Source organism: Schistocerca cancellata, chromosome 7, assembly GCF_023864275.1.
Source record: "Schistocerca cancellata isolate TAMUIC-IGC-003103 chromosome 7, iqSchCanc2.1, whole genome shotgun sequence".
Taxonomy (NCBI): Eukaryota; Metazoa; Arthropoda; class Insecta; order Orthoptera; family Acrididae; genus Schistocerca; species Schistocerca cancellata.
The window spans coordinates 376,512,331-376,533,555 of NC_064632.1; the positions used below are offsets into that span (position 1 = coordinate 376,512,331).

Consider the following 21,225-nt stretch of genomic DNA (forward strand, 5'->3'; position numbering starts at 1 on the left):
ATCCTTTTGTCTTTCCTTCTCCTTCCCTCTTTCCTGACGAGGCAACCGTTGGTTGCGAAAGCTAGAGTTTTGTGTGTATGTTTGTGTTTATTTGTGTGTCTATCGACCTGCCAGCGCTTTTGTTGGGTAAGTCTCATCATCTTTCTTTTTAAATATATTTTTCCCCACGTGGAATGTTTCCCTCTACTATATTCATATCATTAATTTGAATCCAACAATCACGTTTGTTATTGTTATTGTTATTGTCACTGTTACATTTCGTAGTCTTTTCTGTCATCATATTTCCTCCTTCTGTTTTTGCCAGCAGTTTTACTTTCTATTCACCTTCTCCTTTTTTACCGTAATCCAGTATACAATTTTATCCCGCCGATATATATTCAATAGTACGTAACAATACGTAACCCACTTCCAAACCATAACCAAAAATTTTTTTTCCGCTTTCAACACTACCGCTGCTATATAATCCACCCTTTCCGGTTCACAAACAGTTCCTTTCAGCTATTAAACAACCTTTTCGGCTAGTTTTAATATCTTTTGCTTTATTTCCATTTCCGTTTTTCTCACATCATCGATCATTTTTAGCCGCTTCCCACAGGTTTTAACGTCATTATTTCTTCATCAGACAATTGTTAGCTTCATTTCCATAATCTGCCACCACCAAACCACCCTTTTAATACATCCTCACGTAGTTTTTTCGAAATTTTCCCGTATTTCTAGACCCTTTAACGTGTTTTGGCGGCAACACAACCACCTAACCTTTGTGCACATCATTATCTACCTACACAAGTTCACCACAGGATCAACATAGCCCAGCTCTAACCAACCCTTTTTCGCCTTTTTTCACACCAGATCTCCATTTGCTTTCTAGTTTTACCTTTATCTCTCCCCATATATTTTTATATTTATTTTCATTTTCATTTCAGCCTCGTGTTCCACTTTCCACCTTCCAGTACCATGTCACCCTCACAACACCTCCACAACGACCCCATTAAGTTTTATTTACATTCCCTCCGCAAACATGCCTTCGCCCTAGCCAGATTACACTCCCATATTTTATTTTCTCAGGCTTGTCTGACATTTGGCATCACCCCCAAAGGCCTCACACTTAAAGTTCCCATCTCTGGCTGCAACCCTTCCTTCCATCAGTCCCTATACCAGTTCCAAACCGAACAATCCATTGCCCTCACCCACCTAATCCTTCACCTACACATCCACTCAGCCAATCAACACACCCATCAACTCCTGTCCCTAATAAAAGTCCTCAATCTTTCCTCTCCCACATCCACACCAGTTGTTCAGAGCATCCTCCTACAGGCCAACCGCAAATTAGAACAACATGCCACCCTCCACCTTAAAAAACTATCCAATCTCCTGGTTTCCCACCTCCGGAAAGGCAACTCACTCACCCTTCACAACCTTTCCAGCAAACCTCAACCTCCTCTCATTGCACACAAACCCAGTCTCTCCCATCTACTCAATCTCCCACTTCCAGCTCCACTCCCTCCAAAACCTCAAAACTCCAATCAACACAATCTGGAACCACAACACCCCAATTCAGTAGTTAACCTCTCCTCCAAACCTCTTTCCCAATCCGAAACCTCTGTCCTATCCAAAGGCCTCACCTTCAGCCCCACTCCCAGATTTAACCAAACAGCCCTTGTCAAAGATTTACTGTCCTACAGCCGTACTCTCTGCTGGAAATATCACTTTGCCACGAAGAAAAATGATCCTAATCCTACTCCCAATGATCCAACTCCCCAAGATACTATCCAAATTGAACCATGCCTGGAACAGTTCCGTCCTCCGTCACAGCGGGACCCACCTCCTCTTCCTCAAAATCACCCTCTCCTAACCTTCCAGGAATTTCTGACTTCCAGCCTTGCCTCTCAATCCTTCTTAAAAAACCTTAATCCTACTCCCAACATCACCACTGCTGAAGCCCAGGCTATCCGTGATCTGAAGGCCGACCAATCCATCGTCATTCTTCCGGCGGACAAGGGTTCCACGACTGTGGTACTTGATCGTCGGGAGTATGTGGCTGAGGGACTGCGTCAGCTTTCAGACAACACTACTTACAAAGTTTGCCATGGTAATCCCATTCCTGATGTCCAGGCGGAGCTTCAAGGAATCCTCAGAACCTTAGGCCCCCTACAAAACCTTTCACCTGACTCCATCAACCTCCTGACCCCACCAACACCCCGCACCCCCACCTTCTACCTTCTTCCCAAAATTCACAAACCCAATCATCCCGGCCGTCCCATTGTAGCTGGTTACCAAGCCCCCACAGAACGCATCTCCGCCTACGTAGATCAACACCTTCAACCCATTACTTGCAGTCTCCCATCCTTCATCAAAGACACCAACCACTTTCTCGAACGCCTGGAATCCCTACCCAGTCTGTTACCCCCGGAAACCATCCTTGTAACCATTGATGCCACTTCCTTATACACAAATATTCCGCATGTCCAGGGCCTCGCTGCGATGGAGCACTTCCTTTCACGCCGATCACCTGCCGCCCTACCTAAAACCTCTTTCCTCATTACCTTAGCCAGCTTCACCCTGACCCACAACTTCTTCACTTTTGAAGGCCAGACATACCAACAATTAAAGGGAACAGCCATGGGTACCAGGATGGCCCCCTCGTACGCCAACCTATTCATGGGTCGCTTAGAGGAAGCCTTCTTGGTTACCCAGGCCTGCCAACCCAAAGTTTGGTACAGATTTATTGATGACATTTTCATGATCTGGACTCACAGTGAAGAAGAACTCCAGAATTTCCTCTCCAACCTCAACTCCTTTGGTTCCATCAGATTCACCTGGTCCTACTCTAAATCCCATGCCACTTTCCTTGATGTTGACCTCCACCTGTCCAATGGCCAGCTTCACACGTCCGTCCACATCAAACCCACCAACAAGCAACAGTACCTCCATTATGACAGCTGCCACCCATTCCACATCAAACGGTCCCTTCCGTACAGCCTAGGTCTTCGTGGCAAACGAATCTGCTCCAGTCCGGAATCCTTGAACCATTACACCAACAACCTGAAAACAGCTTTTGCATCCCGTAACTACCCTCCCGACCTGGTACAGAAGCAAATAACCAGAGCCACTTCCTCATCTCCTCAAACCCGGAACCTTCCACAGAAGAACCCCAAAAGTGCCCCACTTGTGACAGGATACTTTCCGGGACTGGATCAGATTCTGAATGTGGCTCTCCAGCAGGGATACGACTTCCTCAAATCCTGCCCTGAAATGAGATCCATCCTTCATGAAATCCTCCCCACTCCACCAAGAGTGTCTTTCCGCCGTCCACCTAACCTTCGTAACCTCTTAGTTCATCCCTATGAAATCCCCAAACCACCTTCCCTACCCTCTGGCTCCTACCCCTGTAACCGCCCCCGGTGTAAAACCTGTCCCATGCACCCTCCCACCACCACCTATTCCAGTCCTGTAACCCGGAAGGTGTACACGATCAAAGGCAGAGCCACGTGTGAAAGCACCCACGTTATTTACCAACTGACCTGCCTGCACTGTGAAGCGTTCTATGTGGGAATGACCAGCAACAAACTGTCCATTCGCATGAATGGACACAGGCAGACAGTGTTTGTTGGTAATGAGGATCACCCTGTGGCTAAACATGCCTTGGTGCACGGCCAGCACATCTTGGCACAGTGTTACACCGTCCGGGTTATCTGGATACTTCCCACTAACACCAACCTGTCAGAACTCCGGAGATGGGAACTTGCCCTTCAGCATATCCTCTCTTCTCGCTATCCGCCAGGCCTCAATCTCCGCTAATTCCTAATTTCAATCTGCCGCCGCTCATACCTCACCTGTCTTTCAACATCATCTTTGCCTCTATACTTCCGTCCCGACTGACATCTCTGCTCAAACTCTTTGCCTTTACAAATGTCTGCTTGTGTCTTGTATGTATGGATGGATATGTGTGTGTGTGTGCGAGTGTATACCTGTCCTTTTTTCCCCCTAAGGTAAGTCTTTCCGCTCCCGGGATTGGAATGACTCCTTACCCTCTCCCTTAAAACCCATATCCTTTTGTCTTTCCTTCTCCTTCCCTCTTTCCTGACGAGGCAACCGTTGGTTGCGAAAGCTAGAGTTTTGTGTGTATGTTTGTGTTTATTTGTGTGTCTATCGACCTGCCAGCGCTTTTGTTGGGTAAGTCTCATCATCTTTCTTTTTAAATATATTTTTCCCCACGTGGAATGTTTCCCTCTACTATATTCATATCATTAATTTGAATCCAACAATCACGTTTGTTATTGTTATTGTTATTGTCACTGTTACATTTCGTAGTCTTTTCTGTCATCTTATTTCCTCCTTCTGTTTTTGCCAGCAGTTTTACTTTCTATTCACCTTCTCCTTTTTTACCGTAATCCAGTATACAATTTTATCCCGCCGATATATACTCAATAGTACGTAACAATACGTAACCCACTTCCAAACCATAACCAAAAATTTTTTTTCCGCTTTCAACACTACCGCTGCTATATAATCCACCCTTTCCGGTTCACAAACAGTTCCTTTCAGCTATTAAACAACCTTTTCGGCTAGTTTTAATATCTTTTGCTTTATTTCCATTTCCGTTTTTCTCACATCATCGATCATTTTTAGCCGCTTCCCACAGGTTTTAACGTCATTATTTCTTCATCAGACAATTGTTAGCTTCATTTCCATAATCTGCCACCACCAAACCACCCTTTTAATACATCCTCACGTAGTTTTTTCGAAATTTTCCCGTATTTCTCCACCCTTTAACGTGTTTTGGTGGCAACACAACCACCTAACCTTTGTGCACATCATTATCTACCTACACAAGTTCACCACAGGATCAACATAGCCCAGCTCTAACCAACCCTTTTTCGCCTTTTTTCACACCAGATCTCCATTTGCTTTCTAGTTTTACCTTTATCTCTCCCCATATATTTTTATATTTATTTTCATTTTCATTTCAGCCTCGTGTTCCACTTTCCACCTTCCAGTACCATGTCACCCTCACAACACCTCCACAACGACCCCATTAAGTTTTATTTACATTCCCTCCGCAAACATGCCTTCGCCCTAGCCAGATTACACTCCCATATTTTATTTTCTCAGGCTTGTCTGACATTTGGCATCACCCCCAAAGGCCTCACACTTAAAGTTCCCATCTCTGGCTGCAACCCTTCCTTCCATCAGTCCCTATACCAGTTCCAAACCGAACAATCCATTGCCCTCACCCACCTAATCCTTCACCTACACATCCACTCAGCCAATCAACACACCCATCAACTCCTGTCCCTAATAAAAGTCCTCAATCTTTCCTCTCCCACATCCACACCAGTTGTTCAGAGCATCCTCCTACAGGCCAACCGCAAATTAGAACAACATGCCACCCTCCACCTTAAAAAACTATCCAATCTCCTGGTTTCCCACCTCCGGAAAGGCAACTCACTCACCCTTCACAACCTTTCCAGCAAACCTCAACCTCCTCTCATTGCACACAAACCCAGTCTCTCCCATCTACTCAATCTCCCACTTCCAGCTCCACTCCCTCCAAAACCTCAAAACTCCAATCAACACAATCTGGAACCACAACACCCCAATTCAGTAGTTAACCTCTCCTCCAAACCTCTTTCCCAATCCGAAACCTCTGTCCTATCCAAAGGCCTCACCTTCAGCCCCACTCCCAGATTTAACCAAACAGCCCTTGTCAAAGATTTACTGTCCTACAGCCGTACTCTCTGCTGGAAATATCACTTTGCCACGAAGAAAAATGATCCTAATCCTACTCCCAATGATCCAACTCCCCAAGATACTATCCAAATTGAACCATGCCTGGAACAGTTCCGTCCTCCGTCACAGCGGGACCCACCTCCTCTTCCTCAAAATCACCCTCTCCTAACCTTCCAGGAATTTCTGACTTCCAGCCTTGCCTCTCAATCCTTCTTAAAAAACCTTAATCCTACTCCCAACATCACCACTGCTGAAGCCCAGGCTATCCGTGATCTGAAGGCCGACCAATCCATCGTCATTCTTCCGGCGGACAAGGGTTCCACGACTGTGGTACTTGATCGTCGGGAGTATGTGGCTGAGGGACTGCGTCAGCTTTCAGACAACACTACTTACAAAGTTTGCCATGGTAATCCCATTCCTGATGTCCAGGCGGAGCTTCAAGGAATCCTCAGAACCTTAGGCCCCCTACAAAACCTTTCACCTGACTCCATCAACCTCCTGACCCCACCAACACCCCGCACCCCCACCTTCTACCTTCTTCCCAAAATTCACAAACCCAATCATCCCGGCCGTCCCATTGTAGCTGGTTACCAAGCCCCCACAGAACGCATCTCCGCCTACGTAGATCAACACCTTCAACCCATTACTTGCAGTCTCCCATCCTTCATCAAAGACACCAACCACTTTCTCGAACGCCTGGAATCCCTACCCAGTCTGTTACCCCCGGAAACCATCCTTGTAACCATTGATGCCACTTCCTTATACACAAATATTCCGCATGTCCAGGGCCTCGCTGCGATGGAGCACTTCCTTTCACGCCGATCACCTGCCGCCCTACCTAAAACCTCTTTCCTCATTACCTTAGCCAGCTTCACCCTGACCCACAACTTCTTCACTTTTGAAGGCCAGACATACCAACAATTAAAGGGAACAGCCATGGGTACCAGGATGGCCCCCTCGTACGCCAACCTATTCATGGGTCGCTTAGAGGAAGCCTTCTTGGTTACCCAGGCCTGCCAACCCAAAGTTTGGTACAGATTTATTGATGACATTTTCATGATCTGGACTCACAGTGAAGAAGAACTCCAGAATTTCCTCTCCAACCTCAACTCCTTTGGTTCCATCAGATTCACCTGGTCCTACTCTAAATCCCATGCCACTTTCCTTGACGTTGACCTCCACCTGTCCAATGGCCAGCTTCACACGTCCGTCCACATCAAACCCACCAACAAGCAACAGTACCTCCATTATGACAGCTGCCACCCATTCCACATCAAACGGTCCCTTCCGTACAGCCTAGGTCTTCGTGGCAAACGAATCTGCTCCAGTCCGGAATCCTTGAACCATTACACCAACAACCTGAAAACAGCTTTTGCATCCCGTAACTACCCTCCCGACCTGGTACAGAAGCAAATAACCAGAGCCACTTCCTCATCTCCTCAAACCCGGAACCTTCCACAGAAGAACCCCAAAAGTGCCCCACTTGTGACAGGATACTTTCCGGGACTGGATCAGATTCTGAATGTGGCTCTCCAGCAGGGATACGACTTCCTCAAATCCTGCCCTGAAATGAGATCCATCCTTCATGAAATCCTCCCCACTCCACCAAGAGTGTCTTTCCGCCGTCCACCTAACCTTCGTAACCTCTTAGTTCATCCCTATGAAATCCCCAAACCACCTTCCCTACCCTCTGGCTCCTACCCCTGTAACCGCCCCCGGTGTAAAACCTGTCCCATGCACCCTCCCACCACCACCTATTCCAGTCCTGTAACCCGGAAGGTGTACACGATCAAAGGCAGAGCCACGTGTGAAAGCACCCACGTTATTTACCAACTGACCTGCCTGCACTGTGAAGCGTTCTATGTGGGAATGACCAGCAACAAACTGTCCATTCGCATGAATGGACACAGGCAGACAGTGTTTGTTGGTAATGAGGATCACCCTGTGGCTAAACATGCCTTGGTGCACGGCCAGCACATCTTGGCACAGTGTTACACCGTCCGGGTTATCTGGATACTTCCCACTAACACCAACCTGTCAGAACTCCGGAGATGGGAACTTGCCCTTCAGCATATCCTCTCTTCTCGCTATCCGCCAGGCCTCAATCTCCGCTAATTCCTAATTTCAATCTGCCGCCGCTCATACCTCACATGTCTTTCAACATCATCTTTGCCTCTATACTTCCGTCCCGACTGACATCTCTGCTCAAACTCTTTGCCTTTACAAATGTCTGCTTGTGTCTTGTATGTATGGATGGATATGTGTGTGTGTGTGCGAGTGTATACCTGTCCTTTTTTCCCCCTAAGGTAAGTCTTTCCGCTCCCGGGATTGGAATGACTCCTTACCCTCTCCCTTAAAACCCATATCCTTTTGTCTTTCCTTCTCCTTCCCTCTTTCCTGACGAGGCAACCGTTGGTTGCGAAAGCTAGAGTTTTGTGTGTATGTTTGTGTTTATTTGTGTGTCTATCGACCTGCCAGCGCTTTTGTTGGATAAGTCTCATCATCTTTCTTTTTAAATATATTTTTCCCCACGTGGAATGTTTCCCTCTACTATATTCATATATATATATATATATATATATATATATATATATATATATATATATATATATATATATATATATATATATATATATAAAAAGAAAGACGATGAGACTTACCAAACAAAAGCGCTGGCAGGTCGATAGACACACAAACAAACACAAACATACATACAAAATCTAGCTTTCGCAACCAACGGTTGCCTCGTCAGGAAAGAGGGAAGGAGAAGGAAAGACAAAAGGATATGGGTTTTAAGGGAGAGGGTAAGGAGTCATTCCAATCCTGGGAGCGGAAAGTCTTACCTTAGGGGGAAAAAAGGACAGGTATACACTCGCACACACACACATATCCATCCACACATACAAGACACAAGCAGACATATACAGAGGCAAAGAGTTTGAGCAGAGATGTCAGTCGGGACGGAAGTACAGAGGCAAAGATGATGTTGAAAGACAGGTGAGGTATGAGCGGCGGCAGATTGAAATTAGGAATTAGCGGAGATTGAGGCCTGGCGGATAGCGAGAAGAGAGGATATGCTGAAGGGCAAGTTCCCATCTCCGGAGTTCTGACAGGTTGGTGTTAGTGGGAAGTATCCAGATAACCCGGACGGTGTAACACTGTGCCAAGATGTGCTGGCCGTGCACCAAGGCATGTTTAGCCACAGGGTGATCCTCTTTACCAACAAACACTGTCTGCCTGTGTCCATTCATGCGAATGGACAGTTTGTTGCTGGTCATTCCCACATAGAACGCTTCACAGTGTAGGCAGGTCAGTTGGTAAATCACGTGGGTGCTTTCACACGTGGCTCTGCCTTTGATCGTGTACACCTTCCGGGTTACAGGACTGGAATAGGTGGTGGTGGGAGGGTGCATGGGACAGGTTTTACACCGGGGACGGTTACAGGGGTAGGAGCCAGAGGGTAGGGAAGGTGGTTTGGGGATTTCATAGGGATGAACTAAGAGGTTACGAAGGTTGGGTGGACGGCGGAAAGACACTCTTGGTGGAGTGGGGAGGATTTCATGAAGGATGGATCTCATTTCAGGGCAGGATTTGAGGAAGTCGTATCCCTGCTGGAGAGCCACATTCAGAATCTGATCCAGTCCCGGAAAGTATCCTGTCACAAGTGGGGCACTTTTGGGGTTCTTCTGTGGAGGGTTCCGGGTTTGAGGAGATGAGGAAGTGGCTCTGGTTATTTGCTTCTGTACCAGGTCGGGAGGGTAGTTACGGGATGCAAAAGCTGTTTTCAGGTTGTTGGTGTAATGGTTCAAGGATTCCGGACTGGAGCAGATTCGTTTGCCACGAAGACCTAGGCTGTAGGGAAGGGACCGACTGACCTGCCTACACTGTGAAGCGTTCTATGTGGGAATGACCAGCAACAAACTGTCCATTCGCATGAATGGACACAGGCAGACAGTGTTTGTTGGTAATGAGGATCACCCTGTGGCTAAACATGCCTTGGTGCACGGCCAGCACATCTTGGCACAGTGTTACACCGTCCGGGTTATCTGGATACTTCCCACTAACACCAACCTGTCAGAACTCCGGAGATGGGAACTTGCCCTTCAGCATATCCTCTCTTCTCGCTATCCGCCAGGCCTCAATCTCCGCTAATTCCTAATTTCAATCTGCCGCCGCTCATACCTCACCTGTCTTTCAACATCATCTTTGCCTCTGTACTTCCGTCCCGACTGACATCTCTGCTCAAACTCTTTGCCTCTGTATATGTCTGCTTGTGTCTTGTATGTGTGGATGGATATGTGTGTGTGTGCGAGTGTATACCTGTCCTTTTTTCCCCCTAAGGTAAGTCTTTCCGCTCCCGGGATTGGAATGACTCCTTACCCTCTCCCTTAAAACCCATATCCTTTTGTCTTTCCTTCTCCTTCCCTCTTTCCTGACGAGGCAACCGTTGGTTGCGAAAGCTAGATTTTGTATGTATGTTTGTGTTTGTTTGTGTGTCTATCGACCTGCCAGCGCTTTTGTTTGGTAAGTCTCATCATCTTTCTTTTTAAATATATTTTTCCCACGTGGAATGTTTCCCTCTATTTTATATATATATATATATATATATATATATATATATATATATATATATATATATATATGACTGACGAGGCAACCGTTGGTTGCGAAAGCTAGAGTTTTGTGTGTATGTTTGTGTTTATTTATGTGTCTATCGACCTGCCAGCGCTTTTGTTGGGTAAGTCTCATCATCTTTCTTTTTATATATATATATATATATATATATATATATATATATATGATATGGTTATAATAGAAGGAAACATTCCACGAAGGAAAAATATATCTAAAGACAAAGATGATGTGACTTACCAAATGAAAGTGCTGGCAGGTCGACAGACACACAAATGAACACAAACATACACACAAAATTCAAGCTTTCGCAACAAACTGTTGCCTCATCAGGAAAGAGGGAAGGAGAGGGAAAGACGAAAGGATGTGGGTTTTAAGGGAGAGGGTAAGGAGTCATTCCAGTCCCGGGAGCGGAAAGACTTACCTTAGGGGGAAAAAAGGACGGGTACACACTCGCGCACACACACACATATCCATCCACACATATACAGACACAAGCAGACATATTTGGTCTTTAAATATGTCTGCTTGTGTCTGTATATGTGTGGATGGATATGTGTGTGTGTGCGAGTGTGTACCCGTCCTTTTTTCCCCCTAAGGTAAGTCTTTCCGCTCCCGGGACTGGAATGACTCCTTACCCTCTCCCTTAAAACCCACATCCTTTCGTCTTTCCCTCTCCTTCCCTCTTTCCTGATGAGGCAACAGTTTGTTGCGAAAGCTTGAATTTTGTGTGTATGTTTGTGTTCATTTGTGTGTCTGTCGACCTGCCAGCACTTTCATTTGGTAAGTCACATCATCTTTGTCTTTATATATATATATATATATATATATATATATATATATAAATATAAATATAAAAATGAAGTTACAACCATTATCATGAAAAGATGAAGGGAAAAAAACTTTCTTCTACCACTTTGTTTCCTCTCAAAAGGGTTGTAGCCTGATAGCTGGTTGCTGTGGTCCACATGAGCCTTGTTTTTATTGTAATAAAAAATACAGTCTGCTTTCATCTTCTCTATGATTCATAACTTCATTCTGACATTGACATTAATTGCTGTCATTTTGTGTTTGTTGCCTATACTTTCACTGAGTTTTACAGTGCTTCACTTGTGCCAAACTGAATGTGGCCTCAATTTACCTGTTGCATTTATCTTGTCAGTGGTTGTTCTGGGCATAGTGGTTTGTCACGTGTTTTACCACCTACAGTAATTCTTAATCAAAAAAGTAAGTGAAACTATCAGATACAGAAGAGTTCTGCTTAACTTGAATTTAAATTCCACACAATTCTTCAGAAACCGGAAGTTGTGGAACAGTGGGTCCTCATCGGTGGGTCCCCATCTGTCCACTGCCCAGTCAAAAGAGGGAGATTGGTAGCTGGAGACAGCATCAACATAAGCAGCTTCATCTTGAGAGCTCGCTGACACTTCACCATCTGAAATGCCTTCTTCTTCTATAACGTAAATTGTAAAAACTAGCTATCTGGTGTACAGTAGACAATATGTACACTTACAGAAAAAATGTGATGAAACAAATAGCTTCCATCACTGCTTTCAAAACTAGAAATTTGTTCATCAAGCTCAGAATTTCTGTTGTTCAACAAAGACTCTTGCTTCATCATCACATGAGGCCATCTTGAAAACAGACACACAAAGCACAAAGCTGACAACATAGACAACAATCAAGACCCTTTGCTCAGTGTATGACCTTGTGAGGTGCTATGCATAGCAACAAGATAAATTGAAATGCTGCAAAGCAAGTAAAATTCCTTTCCTGCTGATAAGAGTGACAGTTGCTACCAATTTTTTTTTCTTTTGCTAGTGCAAGCATCACAGAGTACCTTTATAGAGATGACAGATGTGAAACAAATGTTGTGATATGTTTGCAGACCTGAGAAATGGCCAACATAGGTCCTAGGTCGGTCAGCTTTTTGGAGTAAATCTGTACAACATAGGAGCAATGTCACTTGTCTCCAACGTGTTAAAAGCATCTCATATTGAAGATCATGCTAAATTTTGAGCTTCTGTAAAACTTAGCCAATCTTGGTGAATTTTTCATAGCTTCAGCAACCTGCTAAACTAATTGGCAATCCCCCCCACCAGGGTGCTCACCACTTTTTGGCGGGTTTGTGCTTGGCTACAATGGGGCCCAGCCTTTGTATTATCTTTTCCTTTCCATGTTGCATGTCTGTCGTCTTGCTTTTCCTTTCCCCCTCCATTGGGGAACATGCTTGGAATGTTTTTGGGAATACGTTCTGCATTTTCAGTAGCATGACATCTGAGCAGTGTCTCCAGTGTTTTTTGTTCCTTTTTTTCTTTCGTCATTCCCCTTCTCCTATCTATCCTCCACTTTGGCATTTGAGGTTCCTCTTTTTCTTCTTCCTCCCTTTGGACTCGTGAAGGTCGGCCGATGTGGCTGATGTGTAACAGCTGACTGGGTAACATACAATTCACAGCCCTGGGTCGACAGGTAGGGTTTGCACATACCCTGTGGTACAGACCAGGCCTAGGGAGGGGTGATTGCCTGAGTTGTTCCCTTCCCAAATTTCCAGTTGTTCCCTTTTTCAGGTATTGAGAAGGTGTGACCTGAGGTGGGAACAATCACCTAAGGTGGGTGCAGCCCCCAGTTGGAAGGAGCATACCTCTCTGATCAGGATGACATTGCAGTCCGTCGGGTGATGAAAAAGGTAGATGCATCCTTAGTGCCCACACACACGCTTTTCCCATTTGATAGAGTAGTGCTTCCATCAAAGGTCAAAGCAGGCTATGAAATTATCACAGTCCGACCATATATTCCAAACCCAATACGCTGCTACCAGAGTCATTGTTACAACCACACTCAAATGTCCTGTCGACACCTGGCCTAATATGTATAGATGCTCACAAGGGTGAGTGTCCACTTCTTTCTCCCTACTGTATCAATTGCAATGGCTGCCGTGCTGTCTCCTCCCAAGATCGTCCCATGTATTTCATTGAGCGATCCACCCAGGATATACACGTGAAGGAAATATTGTCTTACCCTGTCGCTTGCAAGTTGTTGGCTAGTCTGAAACCCTGGATCTTGCCATCTGATACTATTCTTGCTACATCTTTCTCCACAAATGAGATGACCATGCAGACATATGACCTCTAATTCAGCACCATGGTTGTAAAATCACCCAGTGTCATGGCAGCGTCCCGGTCCCCTCCTCCAGCTGTGCAACAAGCCACCAAACTTCTGCCTCACGGGATGAAGTCACCTTCTATGCAACCGGCAGGCCAGAAAGGACAGAGGGAATACTCCCACGGAGACTTTTTACGTCCCTGCAAACAACAATCATCTGAATTGTCATCTGCCACATGCAAAGGCTGCAAGAAATCAAGCAAAGGCAAATGATCCTCTCTTTTGCCAACTCGGAGATCCTCTTCAATGGCGTCGCCACTTGATACCGTCACCCAGCCTACCTCTGTGATGCTGGTGTGGTGCGCACTGCCAACCTCAATGAGGTGACAACCCCTTAATTTTTTTCCTTTCTTCTTTTCCTCGTTATGATTCTACTCCAATGGAACGTTGCCAGCCTTAGATCCAATGAATAGTAATTACAGCTGCTCTTGAAATTGCAGCATCCACTTGTTCTCTGCCTCCAGAAAACAAAATTGTGTCCTCATGACCACTTTGAGCTTCCCTCTGAAGTTTGCATTCCACTTCATGGGGGAGTCATGCTGCCCAACCAGGATGACATTCATAGTCAAACCATCTCCCTGACTACCCGGCTTCAAGCTGTTGCAGTCTGCATTTTCCTTCCTCATTTGACCTTTTCCCGTTGTACTGTTTACATCCCTCCACCATTCGGTGTCACCAGGGCAGACTTCCTCCAGCTTATTGGGTAACTCCCTCACCCCTTTCTGCTGCTTGGTGGCTTAAATGACATCACCCCCTTTGGGGTCCTCCAAGAACCTATTTGAGAAGTGCTCTCTTGGCTGACTGTCTCAGTCAAGTTAACCTCATTTGCCTTAACACAGGAGTACCCACTTTCCTTTCAGACTCCACATACACCTATTCCCATTTGGACCTCTCCTTCTACACTGCCCAGCTTGCCTGTCATCTTGAGTGGTCTGTTCTCTCTGACACATACTCGAGCAATCATTTCTTGTGCGATATCTATTTGCTGCCTCCTATCCCACATATGTGCAAAACCAAATGGCAGTTTTTTAAGGCTGACCAGAGGCCTTACTCCTCCACGACCACCTTCCACGAAGACTATTTCCCCAGTTTTGATGACCAGGTAGAATACCTTACGAACTTTATCTTTATCACTGCAGAACATTTCATTCCTTGCACTTCATCTTTACCTCAATGTGTCCTGGTCCCTTGGTGGACTGAGGTGTGCCATGACACAATTCACGTGCGGAGACGTAATCTCCGCCTTTTTAACGATCATCCTACAATGGCAAACTGCATTCGTTACAAACAGTTACATGAGCAGTGTCTTCACATTCTTCAGGATAGCGAAAAAGCTAGCTGAATTTCATGTAATAGTGCTTATAAAAGTTCCACTCTCTCTTCCGTCGTGTGGACCAACCTGTGAATGCTCTCTGAGACCAAGATCCATTCCCCAATTTCCGGCCTGACCAAAGCAGATGATAGCGTAGTGGACCCTATTGCTATCTCCAATGTCTTGAGCCTCTTGTTTGTGTAGATTTCAAGCTCCATCCACTATAACCCTGCCTTCCTCCATTGAAGAAAGTGGAGGTGGCTCAGGTGATACCCTTCTTTTCTCAGAATTGTGAATGCTACAATGCCACATTTACTATGAGGGATCTAGATCATGCTCTCAATTCATCCTGATCCTTCGCCCCAGGACCGCACGATGTTCACATTCAGATGTTGCAGAACCTTTCTCTAGTGGACAAGCACTTTCTACTTCATATATACAATTGCATCTGGGGAGAGGGCACATTTCCCAGACGCAGGCATAAAGTCACTGTCATACCCATACCTAAGCTCAGTAAGGACAAACACCTTCCTTCTAGCTGCTGCCCCATTTCGCTCACCATCCGTGTATGCAAGGTGATGGAATAAATGATTCATGCAGATAGACAATGCGCTAAACAGAAGGGGCTGCTCTCTAAAAACCGAAATCCAATCTTCACCAATGATGTAGAGCATATATTATTACCACCAGCTTTCAAATCGTGTAACCCATGTTTTGAGTGGTTTTCTGTGGAAATATAAAATGTAGCCATGTTTTTCAATTTGGAGAAAGCATACAACACCTGTTGGAGGACTTGTATCCTTTGTACTATCTACATGGGGCTTCTGAGGCCACATGCCCTGTTTCCTTCAGGAATTTTTAAAAGGTAGAGTTTTCAAGGTACATGTCGATTCTGCCTTGTTGGAAACGTTTATCCACGAAACCTGTGTGCCTCAGGGTTCTGTCCTGAGTGTTATCCTCTTTGCTATCATCATTAACCCTATTATGGGCTTTCTTCTGCTGGGCATCTCCGGCTCCCTTTTTGTTGACGATTCTGCCATCTGTCGGTTCTCCATGGACTTGTCTCCTTGAGCAGTGTCTTCAGCAATATCTTGATGGTCTTTACTCATGGAGCATTGACAATGGCTTTCGCTTTTCCACTAACAAAACTGTTTCTATGAATTTCTGGTGGTGTAATTGGTTTCTTCTATTGTCTTTACATTTGGGCCTGTTGCTCATCCGTTGTGTGAAACTATTAAATTGCTGGGGCTCATGTTCGGTAGGAAACCTCGGTCCTCCCACATATCTTAGCTGGCCACCTGCTGTACATGATCCCTCAGTGTCCTATGTTTCCTAAGCAGTACTACTCGTGGAGCGGATTGAACCACCATTCTCCATTTGGACCAGAGCCTCGTCCGTTCAAAACCAAACTATGGGCGTTCCATTTATGGATCTGCACGTCTGTCCATCTTGTGCCATCTCAATAAAATTCACCATCGTGGCACCTGTTTGGCCACTGGCGCCTTTTTCACTAGATTTTCTCCTAAGAAGATACGCATGTCGTTCTTCTGCGATGCCTAGCCATTTGTCATATGCCTCCTTCTTTGATGACTCCTTTGATCACCAGTATGTGGTTCATCCCTCTTCTCTGTTACCTCGTGGAATTCGTTTTTGGCTATAGCTCCAGCAGCTTAACTTCACGCTTTTTGCCTCTTTTCCATTGGGTTGAACCCTTCACCACCTTGGCTATGTGCCAGTGGCCTGTTTTCACCTTGGACTTCATTCGCTTTCTAAGGACTCTACTTGAGACTCACTCTTATCTACACTGATGGCTCTTGGGCTGACCATGGTGTCTGGTGTGCCTTTGTCATTGGCACCTACAATTTTTGATATTGGTTTCAGGAACACTTCCCAGTATTTACAGTGGAGCTCTTCATCCTGTATCAAGCCACGCAGTACATCCGGCGAAACAGGCTTTTCAAGTGTGCAATCTGCTCCAACTCTCTCAGTGCCTCTGGGAGCTGTACACCACCCATCCTTATTGCAACAAATCCATGAAAGCTTTCACTTGCTCACTCTTGATGGAGCCACTGTGATGTGTGTGGGTCTCTGGTCATGTTGGTCTGATGAAAAATGAGGCCGCTGACGCTTCTGCCAAGGCTGCAGTTCTTGCACCTCGGCCCACTAGTTCATCCACTCCCTCCAGTGATATCTGTCAGCAGGTAGTGTCACTTTGGCATCACCACTGATCTTCCCTTCATGGAAACAAACTCCGGGGAAATAAACCTCTCCCAGTAGCTTGGCCAACCTCCTCTCTGCACTCTTGTCGTGAGGAGATCATTTAGCTAGGTTGCGTATTGGACACTGTCTTTTTAACCATCACCATTTGTTATGTGGTGGTCCCCCACCACTTCGTGGTCATTTTCCTCAACCTTTAATGGTTCCTCATTTCCTGACCAAATCCTCTTTTTTTTTTTTCTCATTTGTGTTTGCCGTGTGATTTATCGGCCATTTTAGCGATTGACACACAGGCTGTTGACCGCATTTTACTTTTTATCCATTGCAGCAATACGTCAAAGGACATTTAATCTTTAGTTCAGGACCTCTGTTCTCTCTAAGGCTTATTTTATGGACCTTTCTCAAAGTCCCTGTTTTTAGCTGTCTTTCCTTCTGTCAATTGGGCATAATGGGTAGTTGCTTTTAACTCCTTTTTCATCTTAGTGTTCTATGGCTGTGACATGGGTGCATATGACCCTAGTTGTTTTTGCGCACTAAAACAAAAAACCAATAATTGGCAATTTTGTGGACTTTTAACTTTGGTGTGCTTGCTGGTTAGTGCTCAAAATCAAATGCATCCACTTATTTATTATGCTGTTTGAATGTAAGAAGTAACATATTCTGATTAGTTATCATAGTTTTTAAATTCAGAGCATCTCACAAATAAGTCATGTATTGTATTTACATATGGAGAAAAAATAAAATCTTAAGTGTGTTAAACATGGAAGGATTTATAATTTGATAAAAGCTACTCACCTGCAGTAAGTTGTTAGAGCTTTTGATACATTGTTTGAAGCTTAAAAATTTCATGTATACTAGTTTATGACTTTGCTTGTGTAGACCTCATCTGGCTGCTGAAAGGGTGAAGAATTTGGGGTTGTCATCAAAGGGTGCTATGCTGTCTTTAGAGATGAGAGGCATAGAACGAAAAAGTGAGCAACTCCTCCCATCAATTTCGACAAGTTCCATGGAAATTGCAATAACACATGTGAGTATGGAAACAAGTGTTACGTTAGTTTAATACTGCAAACTGTATTGAGTAAAAATTGGAAACATATTTTCAAAATTGTTGCAAAATGTTTCATGTACTGATGAAAGGAGTTGGATTAAAACACATTATATAAACATAAATAACAATCTTACTGTGAGTTTTGCTTGTCCTATGTAGAACTTGTAAAATGCTCATTGTTTTCTCTGGATTGTACAACTTTAATACATGAATGGAATAATGTCATGTCCTGAGAAAGAATTCTTTTGAGTTAATAATGTATGGTGGACATTCCTCGTAGATACTAAAAATAAATAATAAATCAAACATTAATTTATCTTATAAAGTTATCTGTGATATCCTTTGTTGTGATCAATGTATTGTACTAAAAAATTCCTTCTGGATTTGAGGGATCTATCAACCAGGTATTGAATGAGTAAGTGGATTAAAGCTCAGTTGTCTTCTAACCAAACACCAAGTTGAGGAAAGTCTTATTGTAAATGATAATAAACTTGCTTTCCTCTGACCTTTGAAATCGTTCAACCTGCCAGTTATAAGGGTACCTACAGTATAATGTGGACTCAGAACTGTGGTACATCTTCGAGCTTAACATGTTAACAGATCATTGACAGCAGTGATTTTCATCTGAAAATAGCAAAAATCACGTATACACAAAATATGCATTGCATAATGTGACTCATGTTATGGGGATGAATGCTGGCACAAACCCTATGTGAAATGTGATAGGTTTGAAAATAGTGGTAATTGTGTGGTGATGGTCATACTGTTTGACTGTTTGCACATGATAATGGTGATAACTGTCCCATGAATCACGGACCTTGCTGAGTGGGAGTGGCTCCCATGCTTCAGTGATACTGGTAGCTGGGCCATAGGTGCAATTGCAATGGAGTGATGTCTGAAGGAGAGGTCAGACAAACATGAGCCCCCTGAGGAAGGGAGCAACGTTTTCAGTAGTTGCAATGGTGACAGTCTTGACGACTGATTGATCTGGCTTTGTAACATCAGCTAAATGGCCTTATTGTTCTGGTACTGTGAACAGCTGAAAGCAAGCCAAACTACACTCAATATTTTTCGTGAGGGCATGCAGCTCTGCTTTCAGGTTAATATGATGATGATGTCCTTTTGTAGCATGGTAAATTAGAGCCCATAACCGGGGAGATAGGTTAGTAAATTTAAAAAGGGAAATGGATTTGTTGAAGTCAAGTATAGTGGAAACTAGTGAAGTTTGGTAGCAGGATGAACAGGATTTCTAGTCAGGTAAGTACAGGGTTATCAATAAATAATAAAATAGGCTTAATGAAGGAGTAAGTATAATTATCAATAAGAAAATGAGACTGTGGTTAAATTATTATGAGCAGTGCAGTGAGTGTATTACCATATCCCAGATAGGCACGAAGCCAACACCCACCACAATGGTATGAATGATGAACAGAGTGAAAGAATTTATGACGAGATGAAAGAAATTACTCAGATAGTTAAGGGAGATGAAAATTTAGATGCGATGGGGGATTGGAATTCAACATTAGGAACAGGAAGAGAAAGAAAAATAGTAGGAGAAAATGGCCAGGGAAAAGGAATGAGAGAGAATCCCACATGGTAGAATTTTGCACATAAAATAATTTAATCATCGCTAACATATGGTTTAAGAATTGCAAAAGAAAGTTGTATACATGCAAGAGACCTGGAGTCACTGAAGGTTTCAGATTGAATATACAGGGCTGCTATAAATGATTCATTTGTTTCCAGTGTTGTATATTTTCCATGATATTACAAGTTCAGATGTGGTTGATACATGAATATAACTGTAAAATCACTCAGTTTGTATTGTTCCCTTCCCACTAATTGGCATTAATAGTGCAGTGCCTTGAGAAAACGGTGACAAAGCAAGAAATATGCAAGTTGTTTATTTGTTGTTTTTCATCTATCTGGAAAGGTTAATTTCCACAATGTGAGAGTTTAGGGCACTGAAAATTGTCATGAAATTTTGACACATTAGTAAGATTCATTAGATATCAAAGTTTTTTGCCGTGTCACAGACAAAGCAGTATGGGTCATTTTTCTTTTGTCATAAGACTCTGATAGGTACCACTTAACCTTGATATAGCTCCTAAGATATCACAGTAGATAATGTATTTTATTGATGAAAGAAAAAATGTAAAAATGCACTAATTGAAACAGGTGAAAGAGAATACAGTCCTCTAAAAATGATATTGACAGAATGTGCAGAATGGTTGAGAAGGAATAGCTAGAGGACAGAAGCAATACACATATATAACTAGGGAAAGTATAGATACCCACTTAAGGAAATCTAAAGAGACATTTGGAGGAAAGAGGAGCAGCCTTAGGGATTTCGAGAGCTTGGGGGATAACCAGTACTATGAAAAGAAGGGAAAGTTGAAATGTGAAATGGTTATAGAATGGGAAGAGGAAGTAGAAGAAGAGACGAGAGATACATCTGCGAAAAGAATTTGACAGAGCAGTGAAAGACCTAAGTCAAAACAAGGTCGATACGCTAGATGACATTCCCTCGGAATTATTGATCTGTGTGGGAGAGGAATTATTGATCTGTGTGGGAGAGCCAGCCTTGATGAAACTATTGCACCCAGTGTACAAGATGTGTGTGACAAGTGAAATCTCTTGGACTTCAAGAAGCATGTAATAATTCGAAATCCAAGAAAAGAAGCTTCTGATAGGTGTGAATATTACCAAACTATCGATTAAATAAGCCATGGCCGCAAAATACTGCCACAAATTATTTGCAGACAAATGGAAGAACTAGTAAGTGCCAAAATGCTAATCATATGACTTATCTTGGAAGGTACATTAAAGAAACTCAAACTACATTTGTAGCAGTTGTAAACTGGAGAAAGCTTTTGACAATGTAGAATGGAGTACAGTCTTTGAAGTTCTAAAGGTAGCAATGGTAAAATACAGGGTGTGAAAGGTTATTTATAACTTGCACAGAAATCTGAACCCAGTAATAAAAGTCGAAGGGAATGAAAGGGAAGGGAGTGAAAAAGGGTTGTAGCCTATTATTGACTTTGTTCAATCTATACATTGAGGGAGCAGTAAATAAAACCAAAGACAAATTTGGAGAATTAATTAAAATTCATAGAGAGAAAAT

General features: G+C 43.8%; 1 protein-coding gene across 3 annotated transcripts in view; it reads left to right on the forward strand.

Annotated features, from left to right (window-relative positions):
* Window positions 1-21,225, forward strand: part of LOC126092186 (probable ATP-dependent RNA helicase spindle-E) — a 272,749-nt gene that overhangs the window by 142,237 nt on the left and 109,287 nt on the right. For all 3 annotated transcript variants that reach the window (XM_049907663.1, XM_049907664.1, XM_049907662.1), the window contains exon 16: window positions 17,933-18,080. In XM_049907663.1, the coding sequence (XP_049763620.1) occupies window positions 17,933-18,080 (148 nt within the window). The remainder of the gene's footprint in view (window positions 1-17,932; window positions 18,081-21,225) is intronic.